At 43.0% G+C, this 24,248-nt stretch overlaps 1 protein-coding gene across 1 annotated transcript in view; it reads left to right on the top strand.

The window, feature by feature from the left end:
- Window positions 1-418: 418 nt before the first annotated feature.
- The window catches only part of LOC121446547 (protein sidekick-1), a 958,674-nt gene continuing 934,844 nt past the window's right edge, over window positions 419-24,248 (top strand). The window contains exon 1 of the mRNA XM_041649217.1: window positions 419-668. Coding sequence (XP_041505151.1) covers window positions 425-668 — 244 coding nt within the window. The 5' untranslated portion in view covers window positions 419-424. The remainder of the gene's footprint in view (window positions 669-24,248) is intronic.

The following is a 24,248-nucleotide window of genomic DNA, read 5'->3' as shown; positions in this document are numbered from 1 at the left end:
GGCGCGAGAGCCGCGGGGCTCGGCCAATCAGAGGCGGGCGGCGGGCGCGGGCGGCGCGTGCGGCCGGGCTGTGAATGGGGCGCGGCGGTCGCGGCGGCGGCCGAGGCGAGAGCCGGCGCGCGGGCGGGCGCACTTTCTCCACAGCGCCGGGCGGGGGCGGCGGCGGCAGCGGCAGAGGCGGCGGCAGAGGCGTTCTGCTCAGCTCCCCTCAGAGAGCGCTGCGGGCCCGGCGCTGCGCGGCTGCGAGAAGCCAGGGCGACGTGCCGGGCATTTCCCCGCTCGCTGACAACTTCTCCTCAGCCCCGTCTCGCTGTTCTCCGGAGCCCGGACGCCGCCCCTCCGATCCCGCCGCTGCCTCAGCGGGTCTGCGCGCTCCCGCCCGCCCTGCCCGTCCCGCGGCGCCCGGGGGTGGCGGCTCCGCGGCATGGCCCGCGCCCGGCCCTTGGTGGCGGGCGGCGGTGGCGCGGCGCCCCCTGAGCGTGCGGGGCCCGGGCGGCCGCAGAGCAGCGGGACCGGCCACCACTGCGACCCCGAGCGCCCCGGGCTGCGAGCGGCGCCCCAGACCCCCGAGCCGGGCGCGGGCCGGCGGGCTGCAAAGTTGAGGCTGGGCCGCGGGCTGTGGGCGCTGCTGTTGCTCCAGCTGCACTTGCTGCGGGCACTGGCACAAGGTAGGTGCGGGCCTGGCCGGGGTGATACCCCCGAGGTGGACTTTGTGGGTGCTACTCGGGGTGGGTTTTAGGGGTGCGCAATCCCGGGGTGGACTCTTGGAGCGCGCGCTGCCCGGGGTGACACTCCAGGGGTGAACTTTGTGGGCGCCACCTGGTCTATATTAGGGATGGATATCTCTGAGGTGACTTTGCAAGTGGACACCTATGGGCTGGGCTTCAGGGCTGTACGATCTTGGGGTGACACCCTGGGCTGCACTTTGTTGGTACCACCTGGGGATAGGCTGTGTTGTGGGTTGACACCTCTGGGCTGAGTTTCAGGGCTGCCGAATCTTAGGGTCACACCTTTGGGGTGTACTAAAATATAAGTGGTCATCCCCGAGGTGACTTTGCAGGTGGACACCTCTGGGCTGAGGTTTAGGAGTGCACAATCTTGGGTGACACCCCTGGAGTGGACTTTGTGGGCCCCTCCTGGTCTATATTATGAGCGGCTATCTCCGAGGTGACTTTGCAAGTGCACATCTATGGGCTGGGCTTCAGGGGTGAATAATCTTGGGGTGACATCCTGTGGTGTACTTTGTGAGCGCCATCTGGGATGGGCTATGTTATGAGTGGGTGGATACCTTTGAGCTGAGTTTCAGGGCTGCATAACCTTAGGGTGACACCTTTGGGATGAACTATGTTATGGGTGGTCATACTTGAGGTGACTTTGCAGCTGGATGGATACCTCAGGATTGAGCTTTAGGGTGGCCCAGTCTTGGGGTGACACCCCTGTGGTGAAGTATGGATGCATTCCTCTCGGCTGGGCTGCGGGGATACACGCCTCTGGGATGGACTCCTGGAGTGGGCGCCACCTGGCACGGGCTGTATTAGGAATGGACATCCCCTGGGTGGACCTTAGAAATGGCTGCATCGGGGCTAGGCCGTGGGGGTGTGAAACACTGGAGCGTACACCACTGGGATGGGCTGTTTGAACGGTCACTCCCTAGATTATATGAGTACACATCCCTGGTGGACTTTAGGGTTGACACTCGTGGGCTGGGTCCTGTGGGGTGCGTTCAGCCTGGAGTACGCTATGGCTAGGTATCTTAGGGGGTGTACTTTGGTGATGGACACTACTGGCGTAGATAACCCTGACACGGACCCTGCGAGTGTTGGCATTTTAGACGGACTCTAAATGGGTGCTGCTTGGAGTGGACAGCTTTGGGGTGGACTCTGGGGGTGCACGCCTCTTGGGGTGGATCTTCCAGGGTAGACTTTGTGGGTGAGGCCTGGAGTGACCTCGGGGTTGTGGGTGCCCCTCGGCGCAGGGCTGGAACGGTGCGAGCCTTTAGGGTCTTCCACCCTCTGAATCAGGACTGTGGGTCACTAGGTCTGGAGGCGGCAAAAGGGTTAATGCGGTGTGCTTCTAATCCGCGCAGCGATCTGAGCGCGCTGACACTGAGTAGCTGCAGAATGCGCCCTGTGTTGTGTGTTGCATTTTTTTCTCTTTCTTCTTCTTCTAGTTTTTTTTTTTTAAATTGGAGCCCCGGAAGAACCTTTAAAGTTGAGCCCCAGCCACATGGTTTCAAAGAACGCCCAGCGCGTCCTATTGCACTGATTAAACACGAGCTGATTCGTATCTGAGTCTGCACCGCCGAATCTTGTTAACGAAGAGTGACAACCGCGGTGGACTTCAAATATCAAGTGCCAGTCACCACCAGCCTCCTCCTCCCCCACTCTCTAGGGCCGCCCCCTCCCAATCCTCACGCCTCACCCCAAGTGAGTGCCTTGTACTCGGTGGAGCAAAACTTTGAGAGCCCACAGCTTTGCCTCCCAGCTTTGTTTTTCTCCCTCCGTAGGCTTCAGCTTGGAGCACAGAGGTGTTCTCTAAAATAAGGAAAGGGGATCTGCGATTCCAGGTGACCTTTTGCAAATGGAGATGGAATCTCTCCGGAAAGAGCTTTCCCTCCTAAATCTGGATTTCCCCTGCTTAAACCTGAAGCATACGTGTGCCAGTCAGTCAGCTTCCTCTTGCCCGGGGAGGTCGCTGGTCTAAAAACAGAAAAAGTAGACACAATCGTGTTAACATGACTTTTGATGGAGTCTTTAAAACTGATTGGTGAACCTGGTTTTGCTCTTGGTAGTTTAGAAAAATTAACTTTCTAGTTCATTGCTTTTATCCTTACCAAAATAAGGCGCTGAGTATTTGGAGATCAAGGGAATAGGAACTTTATACTTACATTATGAATAGCTCTGTTCTGTGTTCAGTGTGCCAATGAGTTATGTGTGGTAAAAAGCCCAATAATTTCAATGTAATACTTAAAGTCTGACTTTAAAATTACAATGAGATAGCTTAACAAGAACCTTATAACTTAATATTTTATTTGAGCTTATCTAATGTTATCTGGGTGGCAACTCTCTTTCCCTTAGGTTTTAATAAATGCCCTGTCTTGTCTTCTATATGGAAGACTTTGATTACTTTAACCCCTTCACACCTAATATACTCATTTCACTTTTTTTTTGGTGATACCTTTTACCTAAGGATGTTATCCAGAAGGAAAAGCATTTACTGATTGTGTAAAACGAAATCTAGTTTGTGAGAGAAACCAGGTTCACGTGAAGAAATCGAGATCACTTAGGATGACCTTCAGAGATGGAGTTCGGTTTCTCGTCTCAAGAATGAAAGTGACTTTCACTTGGCAGTCACCTATACATTTGAAGATTGGCGCACCACTTTGAACAGTGGGAAAGATCTGCTAGAGCCCTTGTTCGAACTGTATCAGACTTTCTCAGCTGCATCTTGCAGGCCATGTAAGGCGTTGTCCTTCCACAATTGCAATTAGTGAAAACCATTCATTTTATAAATACATGCACTAAGATAGCAGCCATACTTTTCAAAGAGAGGAATCCTTTATTTACGTCTTGCCAACAAAAGCGCAGGCACCTGTTTCACATTTATATGGTGCAAGAAAGTATGCAGACCTTTTAGTGTAAAGTTTCAAATAGGTTGTCACAAATTTTAAATTCATCGACAGGTTTCTGTTCTCTGTGCTGTGTGAAATGTGTAATATATCCATCATTTTTTATATTATATTGGAAATTCATATTACAGAGGAGATGTCACCATTTGACAAAACCTCATGTATCTTGAAAATGAAAATTCCGGTACGGCTGTCGAGATTTCTGATGAGATGATGAGTTGGTCATATGCAGAGGAATGCATTCTCTAGACTCTTATCAGATAAAATGTAACATTTTGCATGGACAGTTACCACTAAGTTGAAACTGTCAAAATGCCATATTGATACTGTGTATCTATCTAAGGCTGTTCCTAATTCCTCTGAAGACTTTTCCTCTTAGAATATGTCTGTGGGTCAGCTTGGTGGTGATTTCTAGCAGACAACAAGGGCAACATGTTTAGTAAAAGTTATATATGTATGGCTGAAGTTACAAGCAGAAATCTATTTCTGGCCATGACGTGAAGTACCAGGTTTGGATCTTATAAGTATAACTTCAGTACATACTGCAGTTTCTTCTCTGTACAAGGAAATGGAAATATACTCTGCTTATTGGTGTGTGTTTAATTGTTCATGACTCGTCTGGATTCCTAAAACGCCACGTCATTAGTTATGGAAGAGAAATGGCAATACATGCTTTCTTTATGCTGTGCACCAAGTATGAGTGGTTCAGAAAGAGAGCTTCTGAGGCAAGGGATGCATCAGAGGGACAGGGGTATCTTGGGATGGAGAATTCTGTTTATCTGGAGCTGAGGAGATGTCTCCGTTGATAAAATGCTTGCTGGGCAAACATGAAGAGCTGAGTTCAGATCCTTAGCACCCACTTAAAAGGCACTGAAGGAGGGGAGATCCCTTGGAGCTTCTTGGTCAATCAGGTTAGCAGAATTGCTAAGCTCTGGCTTCATTGAGAGCTTCTGTTTCAAAAAATAAAATGTTTCTTGGTGACATTAGAATCAGGTGGACATTTGAGGGTATGCAGAACCAGCTCATGTCAAGTGAACCACCAGTGCTTCCCAGGCGACTCTCATGTCCACTGCCATTTAAGAATCCCTGGCTATATTGCTTTGTTGTCTCACTCCAGTTACCAGCTGATTTCTGGAAACTTCCCTAAGCCAGTGTTTCACAGCTTGGCTGCACACTGGAATCCTCCGGGAGCTTTGAGGCAGAAGTATACTTCTAGACTTGGTTGACTTGAGGTTTGACCTAAGCAGTAGGATCTCCAAACTCCCCAGTTGGTTCTGATGATTAGTCAGGTTTGGGGACCACTGTTCTGTGTGACTCCATCCCCTCCTTTACAGATCTGGTTTGCTCAAACCCTGCATAGGTCCTTTCTATGCAGCCCTTTTAGTCTGTATTGTGTTCCTTGCTAATGAAACTGTTCATTCAGCTCCTGACTTGTGTTACCCCTAGGACTGCATTAGAATCATTAGTGTCATTTATTTATATGACAGGGTTTCCTGTGACCCAGGCTCCTCACACAAACTCACTGTGTACTCAAAGATGACCTTGAAATTCCTTCGGTTTCTACATCCCGAGTTCTTGGATTCTGTGACATGTACCACCATACCCAGTTTATTGCTGGTGAAATATAAGGAATACAGTTGTCTAGGCTTCACCCCAGACCTGCTAGTTTTCAGAAGAAAAAGGGTTCTATGTACTGTATGACTCAGTGGTTAAGAGCACTCAGGGCTGCTCACAACCATCTGTAACTGATGTCCCCTTCAGGCCTTAGAGGGCACTGCATGCATGTGTTGCACATGTATACCTTCAGGAAAAACACCCATACATATTTTTTTTTTAAAAGAAAGGGGTTCTACATGTGAGATTATCCTATTCTATGTTGTTTCTATCCTTGCATTGCTAATCCCATAATCTCACTGAATTTACTGGGATTCTTACCCTGTTCTCCTGTGGTCTGAGCTACTTTCTTCATGCCATTTCCCAGCTGGGGGTGAAGTCTGCTAATTGTCCTTTCTGCCACTTGTTTGATGGAGAAATAACAAAGCAGTGTTAATTGAGGTCACTGCAAGTCTAGTCTCCCTTTAAGCTCCTATTGTTTTTCATTAATCCAGATGTGCTTTGTGTCCCCTCTTCCTCTTACCCTCTGGACCAGTTCCTTAATTCTGTAGTTTGAATTTGAACCTGAGCATGGGTTCCAGAACACCTTGCTTCACTAGAGGCTTGTAAATGGAATTTCCCCAGACCCCTGCACATTTAACAGAGGGCCGCTCGTCATTGATTGGGTAACTCCTTGTCCCTTTCTATGAGGTCTGCATGTAACCTACCTTAATAGTCCTTATGAACCCAGGATGAGTTTCTTCACATGCCCCCATTTTTTAGAAAAACATTTGTATGTGCGTGTACATGTACTGCAGCACCCGTGTGGAGGACAGAAGACAACCTGTGAGGCCTGTTTCTCTCCTTCCACCACGAGGGTCCCAGGGATTGACCTCAGGCTGTCAGGTTAGAAGCAAACACCCTTGCCCACTGAGCCATCTCACAGATCAGAACAACTCTTGAGAGAAGGCAGCACTTTGTTTTTTTATCTGTGAGGAATCTCCATATCTAGGTGTTAACTGATTTGCTCAAGGCTCCAGGAGGCGTGCTGGTGGAGCCTGAAAGAAAAGCCAGATCCAGGATCTGTGAACATAGCTTAGGCCTTCCTTTGGAAGGAGAGAAGACAATAGGAGCACTCCGATCCATAGTGCAGAAAGATGATGGGTGAAACTCTAAATAGTCTCTGGACTGACCTGACTTCACAGTCATGATCAATAAAATCATATTAGAGAATTCAGAGAAGAGAAATGTGCACACCATCTTCTGTATTCAAACTCTGTCCCCTAATAAAATAGTTTTTGCCACTTTGGTATTGCCTCTATATTCCTTTCTACGCTATAACTTGAACTCCAGTGAAGTGGGCAGTGTGCTGCCATGCTAGGGTGGACCACCAGGAATAAACATTTTTTTTTTTTGAGAATATTTGGAAAATTCTTTTTTCTACTTTTATGTGCACTGAATTTAAGGCTTATAGAGGTGGAGACTGTAAGGCACCAGTAGATCTTCTGGTTACTGCTTTGCAGTAGCATGTGTGTTCTCTAACAGTAATAAACAGTTAAGTTCAGCCACCTGCTGGGATTGTACCCATCTGGGAAGTCCTGTACCCTACATACAGACAAAGTGGACACTGCGAATGAGGCTGGAGTCTACATGACACAGGCTTTGCAGTTAATTAAGTTTTAGGTTTCCCTTCTAAGAGCGCTTGGGTCTTGATTACCAAATGGGATTGGAGTTTTAGGTTGTATGGTACTTCACTGCCTCATTCTGACAGTGTTTATGGGTCACAGAGGTCAGGTTAGTGGTATCATCTCACTATAATCATGTGGAATGGACACAGGGTAAGGAGGAGCACTGAGGTTTGTATAGGCTCTGGCTTTGGATTTTCTAAGCAAAAATGGTATTGAGAGAGAGGACCCCATGCGTCCCATTGAGTAAAGCCGAGGGTGGTTTTGAATATAGTTTGAAAGGTGTGCTGTAGACAGTCAGTGAATTATTTAAAAATAAAATTTTAATATGCATACCATTGCTCGCTTTATAGTTACAGTAAGCAGCAATACATATGAACATTCTAAGTTTGTAGTTTCCTTTAATGTAATTAATTTGACTTCAGCATTTCTACAAGACATTAGAAATTCCCCCTAAGTTTTGCATCTCTTTTAATAAGAGTGTACAAACATTTGTAATCTTAATCCTGGGGGAGAGTGTATTTTGTCAGGACCATTGTTCTGTCACTTCCTGCCATCCATAGCTACACAATCAAATCCCTGTGATAAGCTTTTCAGCGGCTCCCTGGAACGCAGAAGTCTGTTCTTCCGTAGATACTTTCCTGCTGGTTACAGGTCTCACACCTGAGACCTTCTGGAGAAATACTAGTTTTACAGCTTCATTACATTAATACGGTTTTCTCTCCCCACTCTGTAGAAATAAAACAACAACAAAACAAAACAACAAACAAATAAACAACTCTGGAACCTTGCTGTATGTTTTTATACCTTTGCTATTCTGGTAGGTACAAGGTTTGACTCATGACAAGCAGCTCCAAAGCCGGAGACTATGGCATCAGCTTGGCCTCATCTTCCACTTTGTGGGAATGAGAATAATTTCTCTAAAACTTTCGTAGAAACATGACTGTGGTAGGTAGAAAAGTGTTGGGCTAAATATCTGTAGCCCTGGCTTTTATCTCCATTTGAAACCACCTTGCAGTGTGGGGAAGCCTGCTAGCCTCTCCTGAGTGTATTTTCCCACTATGAAAGGTGGTGGTGGTGGGAGCTTAGACTAGTAAGTGAGTAGATGTTCAGAGTCGTTCTGCTCTGATTCTCTCCTCTTCTGTGTTGATACCCTTTCTCCGTGTCTCCAGAGTCTCTGAGTGTGCCTGCTGTCTGGGGTTCTGTGACTCCATATGTCTTAGCTCCTAGGAACTGCTTCCTTTCGCTTCGCCATTGTCAGGGTATATATGTATATATATATAGTGTTGAAGACAATTGGTGCAATGTAATATTTCTCCTTAGGTGCTGCTGTCTAATGTGTGATAGATTTACTACAGCCCCAAAATGGTTCATGCTCAAAATTTTAGATTCTGTAAAACAAATTAGTGCTGTAATTTATCAGTGTAAGCCTGAAGTTTGGAGGAATAAATATTCTTAAAATAGGAGACATGTATTTATCTAAATGGCTGGAAGAAGAAAGAGCATGACGAATCTAAATCTGGTGGCAATTAATGCAGTGAGAAATTTAAACAGAGATGGAATAATGATGGCCATGAGGATGTTTAGATTTACTGGACAGTGACCATCAGTAATTTAAAAATTACTTAAAATTAGCTCTAGAATAATTTTTCACTTTTAACAGGATTTGCTGCCATTCTATTGATATACAGTGTCTAGAGAAGTTAATAGCTATCAATTAAATAATTCAAGTTCTTGACAACTGACTTGTCAGTCAAGTAAATTTATTAATTTACTGATCTGTGGAAATTAGCTTATTGAACTGGTCAGACTATGGTTTCTTTAGTGTTTTGAAAAATTTAGTTTTTATTTGTGTGTGTGTGTGTGTGTGTGTGTGTGTGTGTGTATGTATGTATGTGTATGTGTGAATGCCATATGTGTGAAGTGCCCTTGGTGGCCAGAAGAGGGCATTGGGTTCCTTGAAGTTGGAGGTACAGGGTTATGAGCCTTCTGACATAGGTGCTGGGAACTGAATTCTGTTCCCCTGGAAGAGCAGCAAGCATCCTTAACTTCTGAGTCATCTCTCTAGCCCCTAATGAATTTTTTTTTATTTTAATGTTTTTATTTATTTTAATTTTTATTATTATTGTGTATATGTGCACAGATATATGTAGGAGGAGGCTGCTTGTTCGTCCTGGCCACCCAGAACCAAAATAACCACACAGAAACTATATTATTTAAAACACTGCTTGGGCCATTAGCTCTAACTTCTTATTGGCTAACTCTTACATCTTAATTTAACCCATTTCTAGTGATCTGTGTATTGCCATGTGGCTGTGGCTTACCGGCAAAATTCCAACCGGCATCTGTCTCTGACTGGACTACATGACTACTCTCTGACTCCGCCCTTCTTTCTCCCAGCATTCAGTTTAGTTTTCCCTGACTACCTCTTTTGCCTTATCAGGCCAAGTCAGTTTTCTTTATTAATTAACCAATCATACTCACAGCATACAAAGAGGAATCCCACATCAGATATATTTGCATGCTCATACTCACAGCATACAAAGAGGAATCCCACATCAGATATATTTGCATGCACATGTGTATCAGCACACACCTGCATGCGTGGCATGTTTATGCTTAGCATGCCAGTGGAGGGAGGCCAGAAAATAACTCTCAGGAATGGGTTCTCTCTTCCTACTATGGTTTCCAGGGATCAGTCTTAAGTTGTCAGCCTTATACAGTACTTGCTTACCTGCTAAGCCATCACACCAGTTAGATTTTGCTGTGTTCAAAACAGTTATTATTTTAAAATGGACAGGGCTGCTTCCGGAGGATGTGGGCTTTTAGATGATAGGCTACAGGAGACTCTGGAACTAATTATTAGTCAATGTTATTCTCAGGTATAATGTTTTGTTGTCTTTTCTCTCCTTTAGAACTTTCTATGTACTCTACCTGATTCTTTACCGTGAGAAATTTGGAAGCTCAGTTTTACAAAGATGAATGGCCTTTATAAAATAAAAGCAAAAATAGTAGCAACCAGAGAATGCTTGAGCTCTGGGAGGAATATGACTATTTGGGGGAACTTCAGCACATAGTTACTTCTGATAATAATAGGTGGTGGTAATTTAGCTACTGAACCTGGGAACACTTGTCGGGTTTGGGTTCGGAAGGGATTTTGTATGACACAGGTATAACTGGTCATACTTAGGTGAGAATGACCTTTTCCAGAATTACTTTGTGTGTGTGGTGGTTTTCTTTTGAGGAAAAAGTTATTTTCAAACTGAAGGGCAGTTGTAGCTTGACTGTCTCCAGGTGGTATATGTGATGCAGGAAAGATTGAGATTATTCCTGACTAAGCTCTTCTGTAAGGTGCATGGCAACATCGAATTTATACACGAACCACCAGATGGCAACAGAAAAGGTGTTTGTATAGAATGCAGTTATTTCCACAGCTTTATTTTTTTTTATTTCTGTTGCATACCATCTTTCAGTATACTTATATATTCATTTTTGGGCTAAAACCATCATGAATTGATAATACCTGGCAATATAAGATCACAATCAGGAAATTGAATAGAGGTGCCATGCCACTAGAAAAAGATTTTATTTATTTTACACAAGCAAATGTAGCAACAATTCCAGAAAGAAATGAGCTTCCAGGGATGTGGCTTGTTCATTTCTGTCCCTGTGTCGTCCTTGCTTCTGCTCTGTGTTCTTTTTCAGGTTTTCCATAGCTCTCAGTATAAACAGCAATAATTCGCAGAACATTAAACAAACAAACAAACAAACATGGTTCTTACCCCAAAGCATTTTCTGTAACACCTTTGAAAGGAGGTCATGAGCTTGTAAACGGTGAACTTATTTATGTAGTTGCTGGATAATGGTGCTTTTGCTTTAAGTAGAATATGTTTTGTGTTTGCCTCACAGGCTTATCCCCCCCCCCCCCCCCCCCCGCTGTTGTCATCTCTTTTAGACTCTTTTAGAGTCTTTTTCTTAGGCAACTCTCCTGTGTACTAACTAGAAACTCAACCTGAATTTCTTCAGGACAGAAATAAAAAAAAAAAGAAAGAAAGAAAGAAAGAAAAAAGATTTTATTGGATATTTCCAAGGGAGTAATAATGTGCCTAGCAGGATGCCACCTAAGACAGACTTGGACATGTTCCAGACTTAACTTTCCTTCAGGAATGAGAGCCCAGGAATAATGCTGGTATGCATGAGGCTCTAGGTTTGAGTCACGGTAGCGGAGTTATATCTGCCCACCCACTGGAATCCTCAGATACAGCCTCTTTCGTGTGTCTTTTTCCTTTTGTGCCATTGTCATCTTGAGTGGTTGAAAATGGTTTTCTTTGCACAGCTGAAATCTAGCTGTTGTCGGTCTTTGTGTTTTTAGTTTCAGACCCTCAAATAAGGATTGACTGAAAGCTTTGGTCCTGAGCCCAGGTTTTGTGAAATGATCGGGTTTTTTTGTTTTGTTCTGTTTTTGTTTTGTCTTGGTATGTGTGTGTGACAGGATCTTGCCATATAGTCAAGGCTGACCTAGGACTTGCATTCCATCTGCTTCAACCTCCTGAGTTGGGATTACCCACAAGCACTACTGTACTACTGTGCCAGGGTCAGGCTTGTATTTTCATTATTATCTCAAGGGAGAAAAAAACATCTCATGTATTGCAAAAGTAAGATTGTATGGAAGAAACTAGAATGATGCCCATAGAAAATTGAGAAACGGCAACTGTAGAAGTGGGGGGGGAAATAGCAGATTTGGCGTAAGTACTAGAGATATGAGTATAGTTTAGGATTTAGGGGGCACAAAGTAGAGTTGGGTAGTACATTGGAGTATGAATGAGGAAATGTCACAGGTCACATTCAGGCCTCTTAGGAAGATCAGTTGGTGAACATGGTTGTCCCTGAGCTTAGACCCTTGGGCAACGTGGTCATGATCCAGGTTTTGAACACATTAGTGTGAGGTTCCCTGAAGGTTCAGAAGCTGAGCTCAGAATTAGCGGAGTAACCTAAACTTTGGGTATAGCTATTCGTGGATACACTAGCTTATTGCTTAGGAGAATGGCCTTGGCAGAAACAAAAGCTGACTCAGCTACTTGGGCGGGCTATTTAGTCTTGTGTGTGTGTGTGTGTGTGTGTGTGTGTTTACTAGTTGGAGTTTATATTGCTGTGACAAAACACCATGACCAAAAGCATCCAAGAACATCAGCCCAGGGGTGGCACCACCCACAAAGGACTGGGCCCTCCCACATCAATCACTAACTAAGAAAATGCCCTACAGGCTTCCTACAGTCTGATCTTATGGAAGCATTTTCTCACTTGAAGTTCCCTCCTCCCAGGTGGCTCTATTTTGTGTCAAGTTCACATAAAACTAGCCAGCACAATGTGTTTACTTGTGTACCTGTCCCTGTGTATGCACACATGCTTGTGGAAGCCAGAAGTCAATGTTGAGTGTCTTCCTCAATCACTTTCCATGTTAATTTTTTGAAATGGTCACTCACTGAACCAACTGGAGTTTACCATTCGACTGTGCTGATTAGCTAGTGAGGGGGATCCACTTCCCCAGAACTAGCATCATAGCTGCATGCCACCGTACTTAGCTTTTTGTATAGGTTCAGGGAGTACAAACTTAGCCCCTTGTGTTTGCGCAGGAAATACTTTGCCAACTGAGCCATCTCCAAGCCCTTAATCATCTTTAAATCTTGTTTTGTTGCCTTGAAGGATTGTTAATTTTACCCTTTTTGTATAGCTGTTGTGAGGATCGGTTGATATGGTTACATAGAAGGTGTTAAGGTCTTACTTAGTACATAGCATTCAGTCAGTAAGTGTTGCTTTGTTGGCATTGTTATTGCTATTTACACTTCAGTAGACAGGAATCACACTTTATTCACTCCCTGGCTCCATAGTATTGGGGATTAATGAGTTTCTGCGGTACAGAGTGGCACTGTGAACAATTGGAATGACTAAAGAGCCATTATACTAATAGTAGCTTTGCTGTGGTTTACTAGATAAATTGCAAGGAGAAAGAGTGTGGTGATGGGAACTGATGTGATAATATAGAAATAATAAACTGTTGGCATGGTAGTGGTACTATCATTGAACATCCTGAATGGTGTTATGGTAGAGATGTGACTGATAAGGACACCAAGAAATGGCTCCTGGCTTTGTTGATTTGATGTGGAATGGAGATCTTTTTTTTAGGATAGTATTATTGGGTTCTAACAGCACAAAGTTGATCACAGAATGAATATGCCAGGACCAAGTGGAGTTGAGAGTTTGTTCTCTTATTGTGGAAAATCCTCAAGAAAAACTGTAGGGTGTTTGGAATGCACAGTGAGGAGATGACCCTAAAACACCTTGGGAATACATATTTTTTCTAAGTTTGAAATATGTTCAGTGTGCCCCTCGTCAGCTGCAGCACTCAGGAAAGTGGCTGCTATAGCTCACCTGGGCAGCACAGTAGGGCTGGCCCTGAAGATGCAGGTAAGAGAGAACTGACCCTGAGGATGTGAAAGCCTGAGAACTGGCCCTAACCCTTGCTCATTGCTGAAAGGAGTGAATTAGCCGGGGCAATGGGGGAGAGCTCATTTTGGTGGCAAAGACAGGAGAGAGCTGTAAGGCTGATCACCCCATCTGTGATCTTCTGGAGCACCAGTGTGTGTGTGTGTGTGTGTGTGTGTGTGTGTGTGTGTGTGTGTTGGTACTGTGGACTCAGGACTGCTGGATCTCTATGGCACAGGGCTACAGCAGGCTGTCCAGGAAGAGTCCCAATGAGGACCCAGCATCGATGGTGCAGAAGAGACTAGGGGCCTTGAACTAGACCAGTGAGTCTTTGCAATGAACTATTGCATGTAAAGATGTATGGATAAAGGGGTCGACTTATCACTCACTGTGTCACTCCACAGTTTCCATGATGAGATTTTTCCATTTTTTTCTCTTCTCTTTTCCTTTCTCTTAAATTTTATTTTGTTTTATTTTGGGTGGGGGAATATGGGTGGGTAGGCATGATGTGAAAGATGCAAAGACTAAATAAAAAGAAATAAATAAAAAGAAAGTTAAAAATATTTATTCTGGGAATAAAATGCGGATTGTTGTCATGGCTAAATGAGAAGTATTATCACAATTTTGTAGTGTTACTTCAGTTTTATATTTTTTACATACCAATGCTTGCAGAGACATTACTACCAAAGCTGGCATAGGGAGCTTAAATCTCTACCCTGCTGTAAATACAGAGACGTTGTGGGCAAAATATAACAAAAACAATCAAACACAATCTTGGCTTGTACTAGGGCTGTACTGGGAACTTGTCTGTAACCTCAAACCTGGAACAGCACCCAAGGGTGGTAGTGGAAGTGATGGGTATTTTGTAAGAGAGCAAAAGACTTGGCCTGACGCTTGTATAATGCTGGAAAATGGAGTTGAGGCCCTTGGCATTAAATCTTAAAGGGTTATGATATCTATTAAGAGACTGAAAAAAACCTACCTTTTAGTTTGGGAAAGTACACAGAAACTTGCTGTTTTTTGGGGGTTGTGACGATTAGAAGGAAAAGACATCTCAAAACCTGAAACTCACAGTTGGGATGTGCATGTGTCAAATTTAGCATTTTTTTTTACAGTGCAATTTGTATAACAAGAAATTAACACAAAGTATGGTTCAGAACTATGGAAAATAATTGAGTGCTCCAAAGCGAGAAACAGTCTTGTAGAGCAAATGAAAAGCCATGACTCTTGCAGAAGAAAGCTCATGCTAAAGATGAGCTTGTAGTACAGGCATGTCCCAGACTCACGCGGAAAGGGGTCACTGTGAAGGAGAGCTGGCAGATGTTACAAATAGAAGAGGGCATGTCAGGAGGTAGAGATGGTAGGGCCCCTGAAAGAGATGATTTAATTTGAACTTACTAGAGATTAAAACAGACCACAGTGAAAGAACAGATTAGAAAGTGAAGAACAGATTTGGGAAAGAACCAAGTAGGACTTCTATAAATGAAAATTATGGTCATTAAATTTTAAAAAGTAACCTCAATGGATAGGTTATACAGCCAAGTAGATATAATTGAAGAGAAAACTATTGATTTTTTTAAAGGAGATTTGAGGAAATTGGTTGGAATACAGTACTGAGGGATAGAGAGACAGAAAATGAGTGGTAAAGATTCATGAACTTTAGAATGAGAACATCCAATATCGCCTCCCATGAGCTTTCAGAAAGAGAATAGGAGATACTACTGGAAGATACAATGGGCAGGATTTTAAAAATTATTATTGTTATTATATATGATGTATGTGGGTGGGTGTATACAGACCATAGCACTTGTGTAGACTAAAGGACAACTTTTCTGTCTTTCTACCATTATTTGGGTTCTGGGGTTGAACCCAGGTCATCAGGCTTGCACAATAAGTGCCTTTTCTTTCTGAGCCATCTTACCAGGCTCCTAAAAAATTTTCATGAGTTCTTAGATTCCAGAAGCACAACATTGCCTGCTCTTCCAAAGGTCCTGAGTTCAATTCCCGGCAACCACATGGTGGCTCCCAAGAACGATGAAAACAATTTCATAGATAGATACACTGTAGATGAAATACTAGAAAAGAAAACAACCAATCTCAGGTAAGCAGATGCTTAAAATGGCAGGTATTTATCATAGAATTTGATGAAATATCTTCAAAGTGTTGAGGGAGAAAAACAACTGACCTAGGGATGTGCATCCATAAAAAAATTCAAGTGTAAGAGTGAAACAAAGGCAAAGTAGATAATTCATAGAGTATTTAGAGGAACTACTAAAAGTTGCATTTCGTGAAGAAAGAACTTGAAATCAGGAGCATGAGCTCCAAGTAGCTAAATGATAAGAAACTATGTATCCACACCAACCTTAAGTTAACTCGGTCACCTTGTGGTTTACAAGAGTGAGTACCTTAGTTAATGAGTATCAATGTTAATGAGTGCCACTGTTAATGGGCAGCCAAATCCAAATCCATGGAGTCTGCGAACCACAACCACAGGTGGAAAGTTGTGGATTTACCAAACATTCACACATATTTTCCCCCTTATTTCTTAAACAATTTAATATTAAGACCTTGTTACATTGTATTTATACTGTATTAGGTCTCATAAGAAATATGATTTTTAAGTCTTTTAAAAGAAGCACATAGCTGTATGCAGTACATTATTTTCTCTAAGGGCCTGGAATATCTGTAGATTTTGATATCTGGTGATGAGTGGGGGTAATTCTAGTACCGATCACCTTGGATACTGAAGGATGACTGTATTAGCATTTCTACTCCTAAAGTATAAAATGACTGAGTGTGAGGGGTAGTGGAACTGGATGGGCAGGTAGAGTCATAGAGATGTTGGTTAAAGGATATACAATTTTAGCTGGAAGGAGTAATGCATTAAAGAGACACATAGCTAGCAACTGTGTTGCAATGCAGTAACTATAGCTTGCAACACTGTTATATGTGGTGATTCTGGCAAGCAACAATACACTTTATCCTTTAAAATTTGATAGCAGATTATATTTTCACCTGGTAAAAGTATGAAACATGCATATGGTAATTAACTAAATTTTTCTCATTTTATACTGTATCCTTTCAAACTACATTATATACAGCAAGTGATACAGTTGACCCTTCATGTTTTGAGCAGATGCTCACAACTCTTGAGCTCATCACAGTAGAAATAGAAATGCCCCAGTTCAGTTTATGTAGTCAGTTTCTTTCTTTCTTTCTTTAAAAAGCTATATTCCCAGGCCTTTACTTTACTTTTAATTTTTAGGTATGGTCTAAGTTTCCCAGACTGACTTGAACTTGCCCTGTAACACAGGCAGGTTTCTCTTGCCTCAGTCTCCAGTAGCTAGAATTGCAGGTATGTGCCACCAGAGCTGGCAACTATACATAATTTGCTTAAATTAAACTGCAATTTAATAATTGTGAGTAGAAGTTAATTCAGATGTTAATTGCACTATGAGAAAGATAATATGAGATGATGAAGTTTTTTTTTTCTGTCATGGTGCAGATGGTTTAGTGGGCATGTATGTGGTACACTGGAAGGCTTGTATGATGCATGGAATCAGGGAGGTCAAGGCTTTCACTGGGCAACTAGCGGAACCTTAGCATTCAGAGTATCACTTGGAAGTAGGAATGTGATGGACCAGCTAGAAAAAGAGGGTTGTCCTTCGCAGCATCCTCTACGGATTTCTCACCAACTCCTAACTTTGAACTTTGTTGAAATCTAGTCTAACGTGTTGGACACCATGGATGGTCTGCAGCTCTGACTCTGAATCAGGATTGTGAGACAATGCACAAATAGTTTATAGCAAGTCCTAGATAATTTTTGAGATAGGGTCTCACTATTAATTCAAGCTGGCCTTGAACTCTAGATTTTCCTTCCTCAGGCTTGTGCCACTATGCTCCTTTATAGTAATTTTCAAGTTATAATTTAGCCTCAAAGCTTGAGTTTATATTTCTTTTTAATACTGGTTTGCATGTGTATGTGTGTGCACATGTGTATGTATGCATGTTCACATGTATATGTGTGTCTGGGGACCAAAGGTTGATGTTGGTGGTCTTCCTTGATTGCTATCTCCATTTACCATCCAGGGTCTCCTGCTGAATGCAGGAGCTAGTACAGCAGCCAGTGTGCCCCCAGGGTTTGTCTCTGTCCCGAGTGCTGGGATTGTAGGTAGACTTGGCTTTTATGTTGTTGATGGGAACTCAAACTCCAGTCTTCACACTTACAGTACATGCTTTATCTATTGAACCTTCTCATCTCTTCAGTCTCTTGAGTTTATTTTTTAACTCTAACTATTTTTCATTGTATGTTGCTATTTCTTGGGTTTACAGGTGAATCACACATGAGATACTACTGGCAACCCTTCATCCCTTTAAAGCAAAATTTCACATGGTCTCTGGATTATGTCACATACCAGTTAGAGAGGTTATTTGGAGAGTGCTAGTCTACCTTGACTTCTTTCCCTCCTGATGGGAAGAAACTGGTTTGGCTAGAATCCTCTGTTCCTGCTGTGTCCACAGCAGGTCACCCTGACCAGGATAATGAGGTTTTACATTTTCCTGGCTTCTTTCACAGTGACTCTTTTTATTTATTTATTTATTTATTTTTACTTAAAAATTTCCACCTCCCCTCATTTCCTTCTCCCCCCCCCTCCCCCCCTCCAGTCCAAAGAGCAGTCAGGGTTCCCTGCCCTGTGGGAAGTCCAAGGTCCTCCCCCCTCCATCCAGGTCTAGGAAGGTGAGCATCCAAACAGACTAGGCTCCCACAAAGCCAGTACATGCAGTAGGATCGAAACCCAGTGTCACTGTCCTTGGCTTCTCAGTCAGCCCTCCTTGTCCCACACGTTCAGAGAGTCCGGTTTGATCATATGCTCCATCAGTCCCAGTCCAGCTTGCTTTGGTGAGTTCCCATTAGATCAGCCCCACCGTCTCAGTGGGTGGGTGCACCCCTTGTGGTCCTGACTTCCTTGCTCATGTTCTTCCTCCTTCTGCTCATTTGGACCTTAGGAGCTCAGTCCAGTGCTCCAGTGTGGGTCTCTGTCTCTAGCTTCATCCATCGCCAGATGAAGGTTCTATGGTGATATGCAAGGTATGGCTATAGGATAGGGCCATTTCAGGCTCCCTTTCCTCAGCTGCCCAAGGATTTAGCTGGGGACCACAGTGACTCTTAAAACACTTAAGAAGACTACTATTTTGTGTTGGTATCTAAAAGGACAGAACATATAGAAATGGTTCTAATAGGTGAGAAGACAGTCCAAAACACTTGAGAAGGGAAATTATGGAATACTTTATGCAATATAACATGCAATGTATTAATATGCTTTTGTAACATGTGGGTCTGCTTGTTGGGGTTTCTGTCCTGCCCAGTTCCCACAGTCGTTAGGTCCCAAAGAATCACACAGAAGATCTACATAAGTTATAAACTGATTGGTCCATTAGCTCAGGCTTCTTATTAACTCCTGTAACTTATATTAATCCATTAATCTTACCTATGTTAGCCACATGGCTTGGTACCTTTTTTGGTGGGGCAGGTCACATCTTCCTTCTTGTGTGTCTGGGCAGGACTTTCGGAAGAGCTTCCTTCTTCCCAGAATACTCCTGTTCTCATTGCCCCACCTCTACTTCCTGTCTGGTTGTCCTGCCTATACTTCCTGCCTGGCTACTGGCCAATAAGTGTTTATTGAAAACATAATTGACAGAATATAGACAATTCTTCCACATGCTTTATTTAATATTCTTAATGCTTTGGACATTGTCCCTTTTCTGTATCTTGTATCTCTCTCTTTCTGTATGCATATACCTGTAACATATATGGGGATGTGGATGCATACTTGTGCATATGTGTCTACCTGTGGAGGAGGGTAGAGACAAACCATGAGGCACCTTGAAACCTTGAATTCCCCCCCCCCCCTTTTTTGAGGCAGGATTTCCCATTGGCCCAGAACTTGCCTAGTAGGCTAGGCTGCCTTGCTGGCTAGACCCAGGGATGGTATAGAGGTCAGAGGGCAACCTCAGTGTTGGTCCTTACCTTCTACCTTGTTTGAGACAGACTGTCTTATGTTCATCAGTATGTATGATACTACCTGATGAAAAGTCAGCTGCTCTAAGTTTTGTGTTTGCTGGCCCCTGGGATTGACCTGAGCCTCCTCCGAACACAGGTTTCTCTCTTCCATCTCTTGGAAAAATAGAGTCAGGTGGCTTATGTCCTACTACTGTTCTCTGTTTTCTTATTTTCTGTATTGAACTTAGATCACTTTTGAAATAAGAATATTACATATAATAGAAAATATAAAGGTTGGAAAAGTAATGAGAATGTAATATTAGTGGAAAGTGGCTGAGAAGTTACTAATTTATAAAATGATGTACTATGATTGAACAAATGGACCAGCCTGCTTATGCTGTTTGTCTCTGCATTTCTAATATTTTGTGTTTTAAACAGAATCATTTAAAACTTTTAAATTGCAAAAGCAATTAGAAATATTTACCATAATGCGAATCTGTGGGTTTTGGGAAGAATGTGGTTTACTCACTGAAAGTGGATGAATGGGAAACTGGGATTTTGGTATTTAAAAATTCCACTATTTGAGAGCGCTTAACTAACCGTTTTTGGCTTTATTTTGTTCTTTTGCTTGAAAAAGGCTCACACTGTCTTGACGGGCTCTTTGGCAGAACAACAACAACAACAAAATTCCTTTGAAAGATGGATTGATAAACACATTTGTACCATTGATTTCTGGTTAGGCCTGTGTAATCTTTTTTATTCTAGTGTCAAATTCTCCCAATAACAACACTGATATTGAACCCATTCAGTACATTCAAGTTTTTACAGGAATATGCACAAAAATTTGAAATATTATTGTGCATGAAAAAGGAGTGAACTTAAATCGGAATATGTGTATGTATAGTACTCAAAAATCCAAGTATAACAAATGTAAATTAGAGCTTCAGGTGTGAGTGCTGTACAGGTGACAATTTGATGGTCTTGGGTTCACAAAAGTGAATCTATCTATCTATCTATCTATCTATCATCTATCTATTTATTTTTGAGAACTGTGCTGGTATGAGTGAAGATACCCCAGCCATTTCTTTGTCCTGGCATTTCTTAACTTGTTCTTATAGAACCATGCAGATCCCTGAAGCCTGGTGCATTTTTTTTTCTCCCCTTGTCTATTTGTTTTCCAATGTTTCCCTCTTTTTGCTTAAATGTGCCAGTCTTGCTCCTTTTTTGAGCAAATGATGTTCAAACCCTTTACAGAGGGAGGTGCCTCCTGAGCATAGCAACAACTTGGAATAATGTTATAAATGTGAAATTGTAATAAAGCTTTTCAGGCAAGCAAAGGAGCCCCCACACATATGTTTTACACTTATTTATATATTTTACGTGTGTTTGAGGGTGTGCTGGGTGCATGCAAAGTTAGAGGAGAACTTGTGGAAGTCAGTTCTTTCCTTCTACCATGTAGATTCTGGGGCACTGAACTTAGGGTGGTAGCCTACTGTGCCTGTGTTTGCCTGGTGCATCTTCCTGGCCCTATTGATTCTTAATGATGATTTTATGCATTTAATTCTTGCAAACAAAATTAGTCATCATGTGTTTTGATTTTTGCTGTTGTCTTTCTCCTTTCCAGACTAACTCGGGACCAGGAATATTCCCCTTTCTTTTTCTTTCCCTTGGTCCCTCCCCTCTCCACTCCTTGTCGCTTCCTTCCTTATAAAGTAACAAAACTATGTATGTATGTATGTATGTATGTATGTATGTATGTGTGTGGTGTATGTACATGTGACTGTGTATGTGGGCCAAGGGCAGAGGAGGATATTTGTGTCCCACTCTGCATTCTTTTTTTTTAAAAAATATTTATTTATTTATTTATCTATTATGTATACAACATTCTGTCTGTGTGTATGCCTGCAGGCCAGAAGAGGGCACCAGACCTCATTACAGATGGTTGTGAGCCACCATGTGGTTGCTGGGAATTGAACTCAGGACCTTTGGAAGAGCAGGCAATGCTCTTAACCTCTGAGCCATCTCTCCAGCCCGCCCCCACTCTGCATTCTTAACTTTATTTTCTGAAACCATGAGCCAAAATGCCCTTTTGCTTTATACGTTTATTATCTGGTATATTCTAAATTGATGGGATGTTTTCTCTTTTCCCATCTCTAGCAAATTTCCTACAGTTTCTCCTTTGTTTGCAAAAACTGTGTTTTTCTCCACCTATGGTAACACATTTATTTTATGTTCAACATATGAGCAGTGTTAATAGGCACCCTTACAGGTGTAGCAGCTGAGAAGGATGCTTCATTAAGAAAGGCAATCCTTGGGGCTGAAGAGGCAGCTCAGCAGTTAAGAATGCTTGTTTATCTTTTAGATGACCAGAGTTCTGTTCCCAGTACTCACCCAGGCTAGGTGACTCAGATTGCCGGTAACTCCAATTCCATGCAATCTGACTTTCTCATCTGACTCCCACAGGTGTCTGCATGCATGTGCACGTACACATGTACAGTCATATATAGATATAAATAAATAATCAATATTTTAAAAAGTAGATTGAGCCTGGGGCCTCTCGCATGCTAGGCAAGTGCTCTTCCACTGAGCTATATCCTCAATTCACCTTCCATCTTACTTATCTTGGGATATAAGGAGATGGAGTTATCTTTCCATCACAGAACTTGGAAGTTTTTTAAAAAGAATGTGTATGTATGTGTGTGAGTGGTTGCACACACGGCACAGTCCTTGTGTAGAGGTCAGAGGACAGCTTTGTGGAGCTGAGTCTCTTCTACCTTTATATGGGTTCTGGGAATTGAACTCAGGCTGACATGTCTTGAGCCATCTTGTTGGCACAAAAACTTGGGGTTTTATTTGTACTTACATTGTTTTATGATGGAATACTAATTATGAAAAATAGCAAGTAGGTTAGCCTGTTCTTACTATACGAATGTGTGGCCACAAGAAGCTCTGCTTTTCTGCTCCCCAGTCCCATGGTTCCCTCTTCTTGAGGTAATGATGATGTTACCCTGCCAAACATACACACCTTATAGGACTTATAGCATACTATTAACTCTGGAGGTTGACCCCAGAGCCCTTGTCTTTTTTCACTCACAGCGTCTGAGAGATCATTTCACATCAGCATGTATGAATGTATCTTGTGGAAACCTACACATATGGAAAGTAGTTTTGGGGTTCTGGGACAGTAGCTCAGTAGTGTTTACTGTGCAAATAACCTGAGAACAGTGCTTAGAAACTGTGTTTTCTTTGTTTTTTTTTTATTTTTGTGTTTTGTTTTTTCTTAAAGCTGGTATAAGCTTGGAATACCAGTGCTGGGGAGGTAGAGATAGATGGGTCCTGGGTTTTTTGTTTTTAATTTATTTATTTATTAAGGATTTCTGCCTCCTCCCCGCCACTGCCTCCCATTTCCCTCCCCCTACCCCGATCAAGTCCCCCTCCCTCATCAGCTCGAAGAGCAATCAGGGTTCCCTGACCTGTGGGAAGTCCAAGGACTGCCCACCTCCATCCAGGTCTAGTAAGGTGAGCATCCAAACTGCCTAGGCTCCCCCAAAGCCAGTACGTGCAGTAGGATCAAAAACCCATTGCCATTGTTCTTGAGTTCTCAGTAGTCCTCATTGTCTGCTATGTTCAGCAAGTCCGGTTTTATCCCATGCTTTTTCAGACTCAGGCCAGCTGGCCTTGGTGAGTTCCCGATAGAACATCCCCATTGTCTCAGTGAGTGGGTGCACCCCTTGCGGTTCTGAGTTCCTTGCTCGTGCTCCCTCTCCTTCTGCTCCTGATTTGGACCTTGAGATTTCTGTCCGGTGCTCCAAAAGATACCATCTTACACCTGTCAGAATGGCTAAAATAAAAAACACCAATGATAGCCTTTGCTGGAGAGGTTGTGGAGAAAGGGGTACACTCATCCATTGCTGGTGGGAATGCAAACTTGTGCAACCACTCTGGAAAGCAGTGTGGCGGTTTCTCAGGAAATTCGGGATCAACCTACCCCTGGACCCAGCAATACCACTCTTGGGAATATACCCAAGTGTAGTAATAAGGGCGGCGGGGCTGCGTTCCCAGCACCCCGGCCGCCTGCTCGGCTAGCTTATGCTCCGAAATAACAACACACAAACTGTATTCATTTAATTACTGCTTGGCCCTTTAGCTCTAGCCCTTACAGGCTAATTCTCACATCCCAATCAACCCATCTCTAATAATCTGTGAGCACTGGACTTACCGGGAAAGATTCAGCATGTCTAACCTGGCGGCTTGCTTTATCGCGTGCGTCTGCCCGGGAGAGCGGAGCATGGCATCTTTCTGAGGCGTCTGCTCCCGAGAGGAGAGCTGCGGAGTCTGACCTCACTTCCTCTTCCTCCCAGCATTTTGTTCTGTTTATTCCACCCACAGGGCCAAGCAGTTTCTTTATTGCTTAACCAATGAAATCAACAGATTGATATATGACACTCCCACATCACCCAAGAGAGGCCCTATCATACAGCAAAAGTATATGCTCAACTATGTTCATAGCAGCATTGTTTGTAATAGCCAGAACCTGGAAACAACCTAGATGCCTTTCAATGGAAGAATGGATGAAGAAAGTATGGAATATATACATATTAGAGTATTACTCAGCAGTAAAAAACATGGGTCCTGGGTTTTGCAGGCTAGCAAGTCTAGCTGAATTGTTGAGTTTCAAGTTAGTGAAGAGATCCTGCCTTCCTTAAAACAAAAGCAACAACAGCTGGGTAGTGGTAGCACCTCTTTAATTCCAGCACTCCATATTTAGAGACAGGCAGATCTCTATGGGTTCCAGGCCAGCCTGGTCAGAGCTACACACAGAGAAACCCTGTCTCAAAAGAAAAACAAAATCAAAACA

This window comes from Microtus oregoni, unplaced genomic scaffold (assembly GCF_018167655.1).
Source record: "Microtus oregoni isolate MIOR12 unplaced genomic scaffold, Mior012 000003F_ref0000135, whole genome shotgun sequence".
Classification (NCBI taxonomy): Eukaryota; Metazoa; Chordata; class Mammalia; order Rodentia; family Cricetidae; genus Microtus; species Microtus oregoni.
The sequence above is the reverse complement of the archived record's forward strand: the minus strand, read 5'-3'. Positions and strand labels throughout refer to the sequence as shown.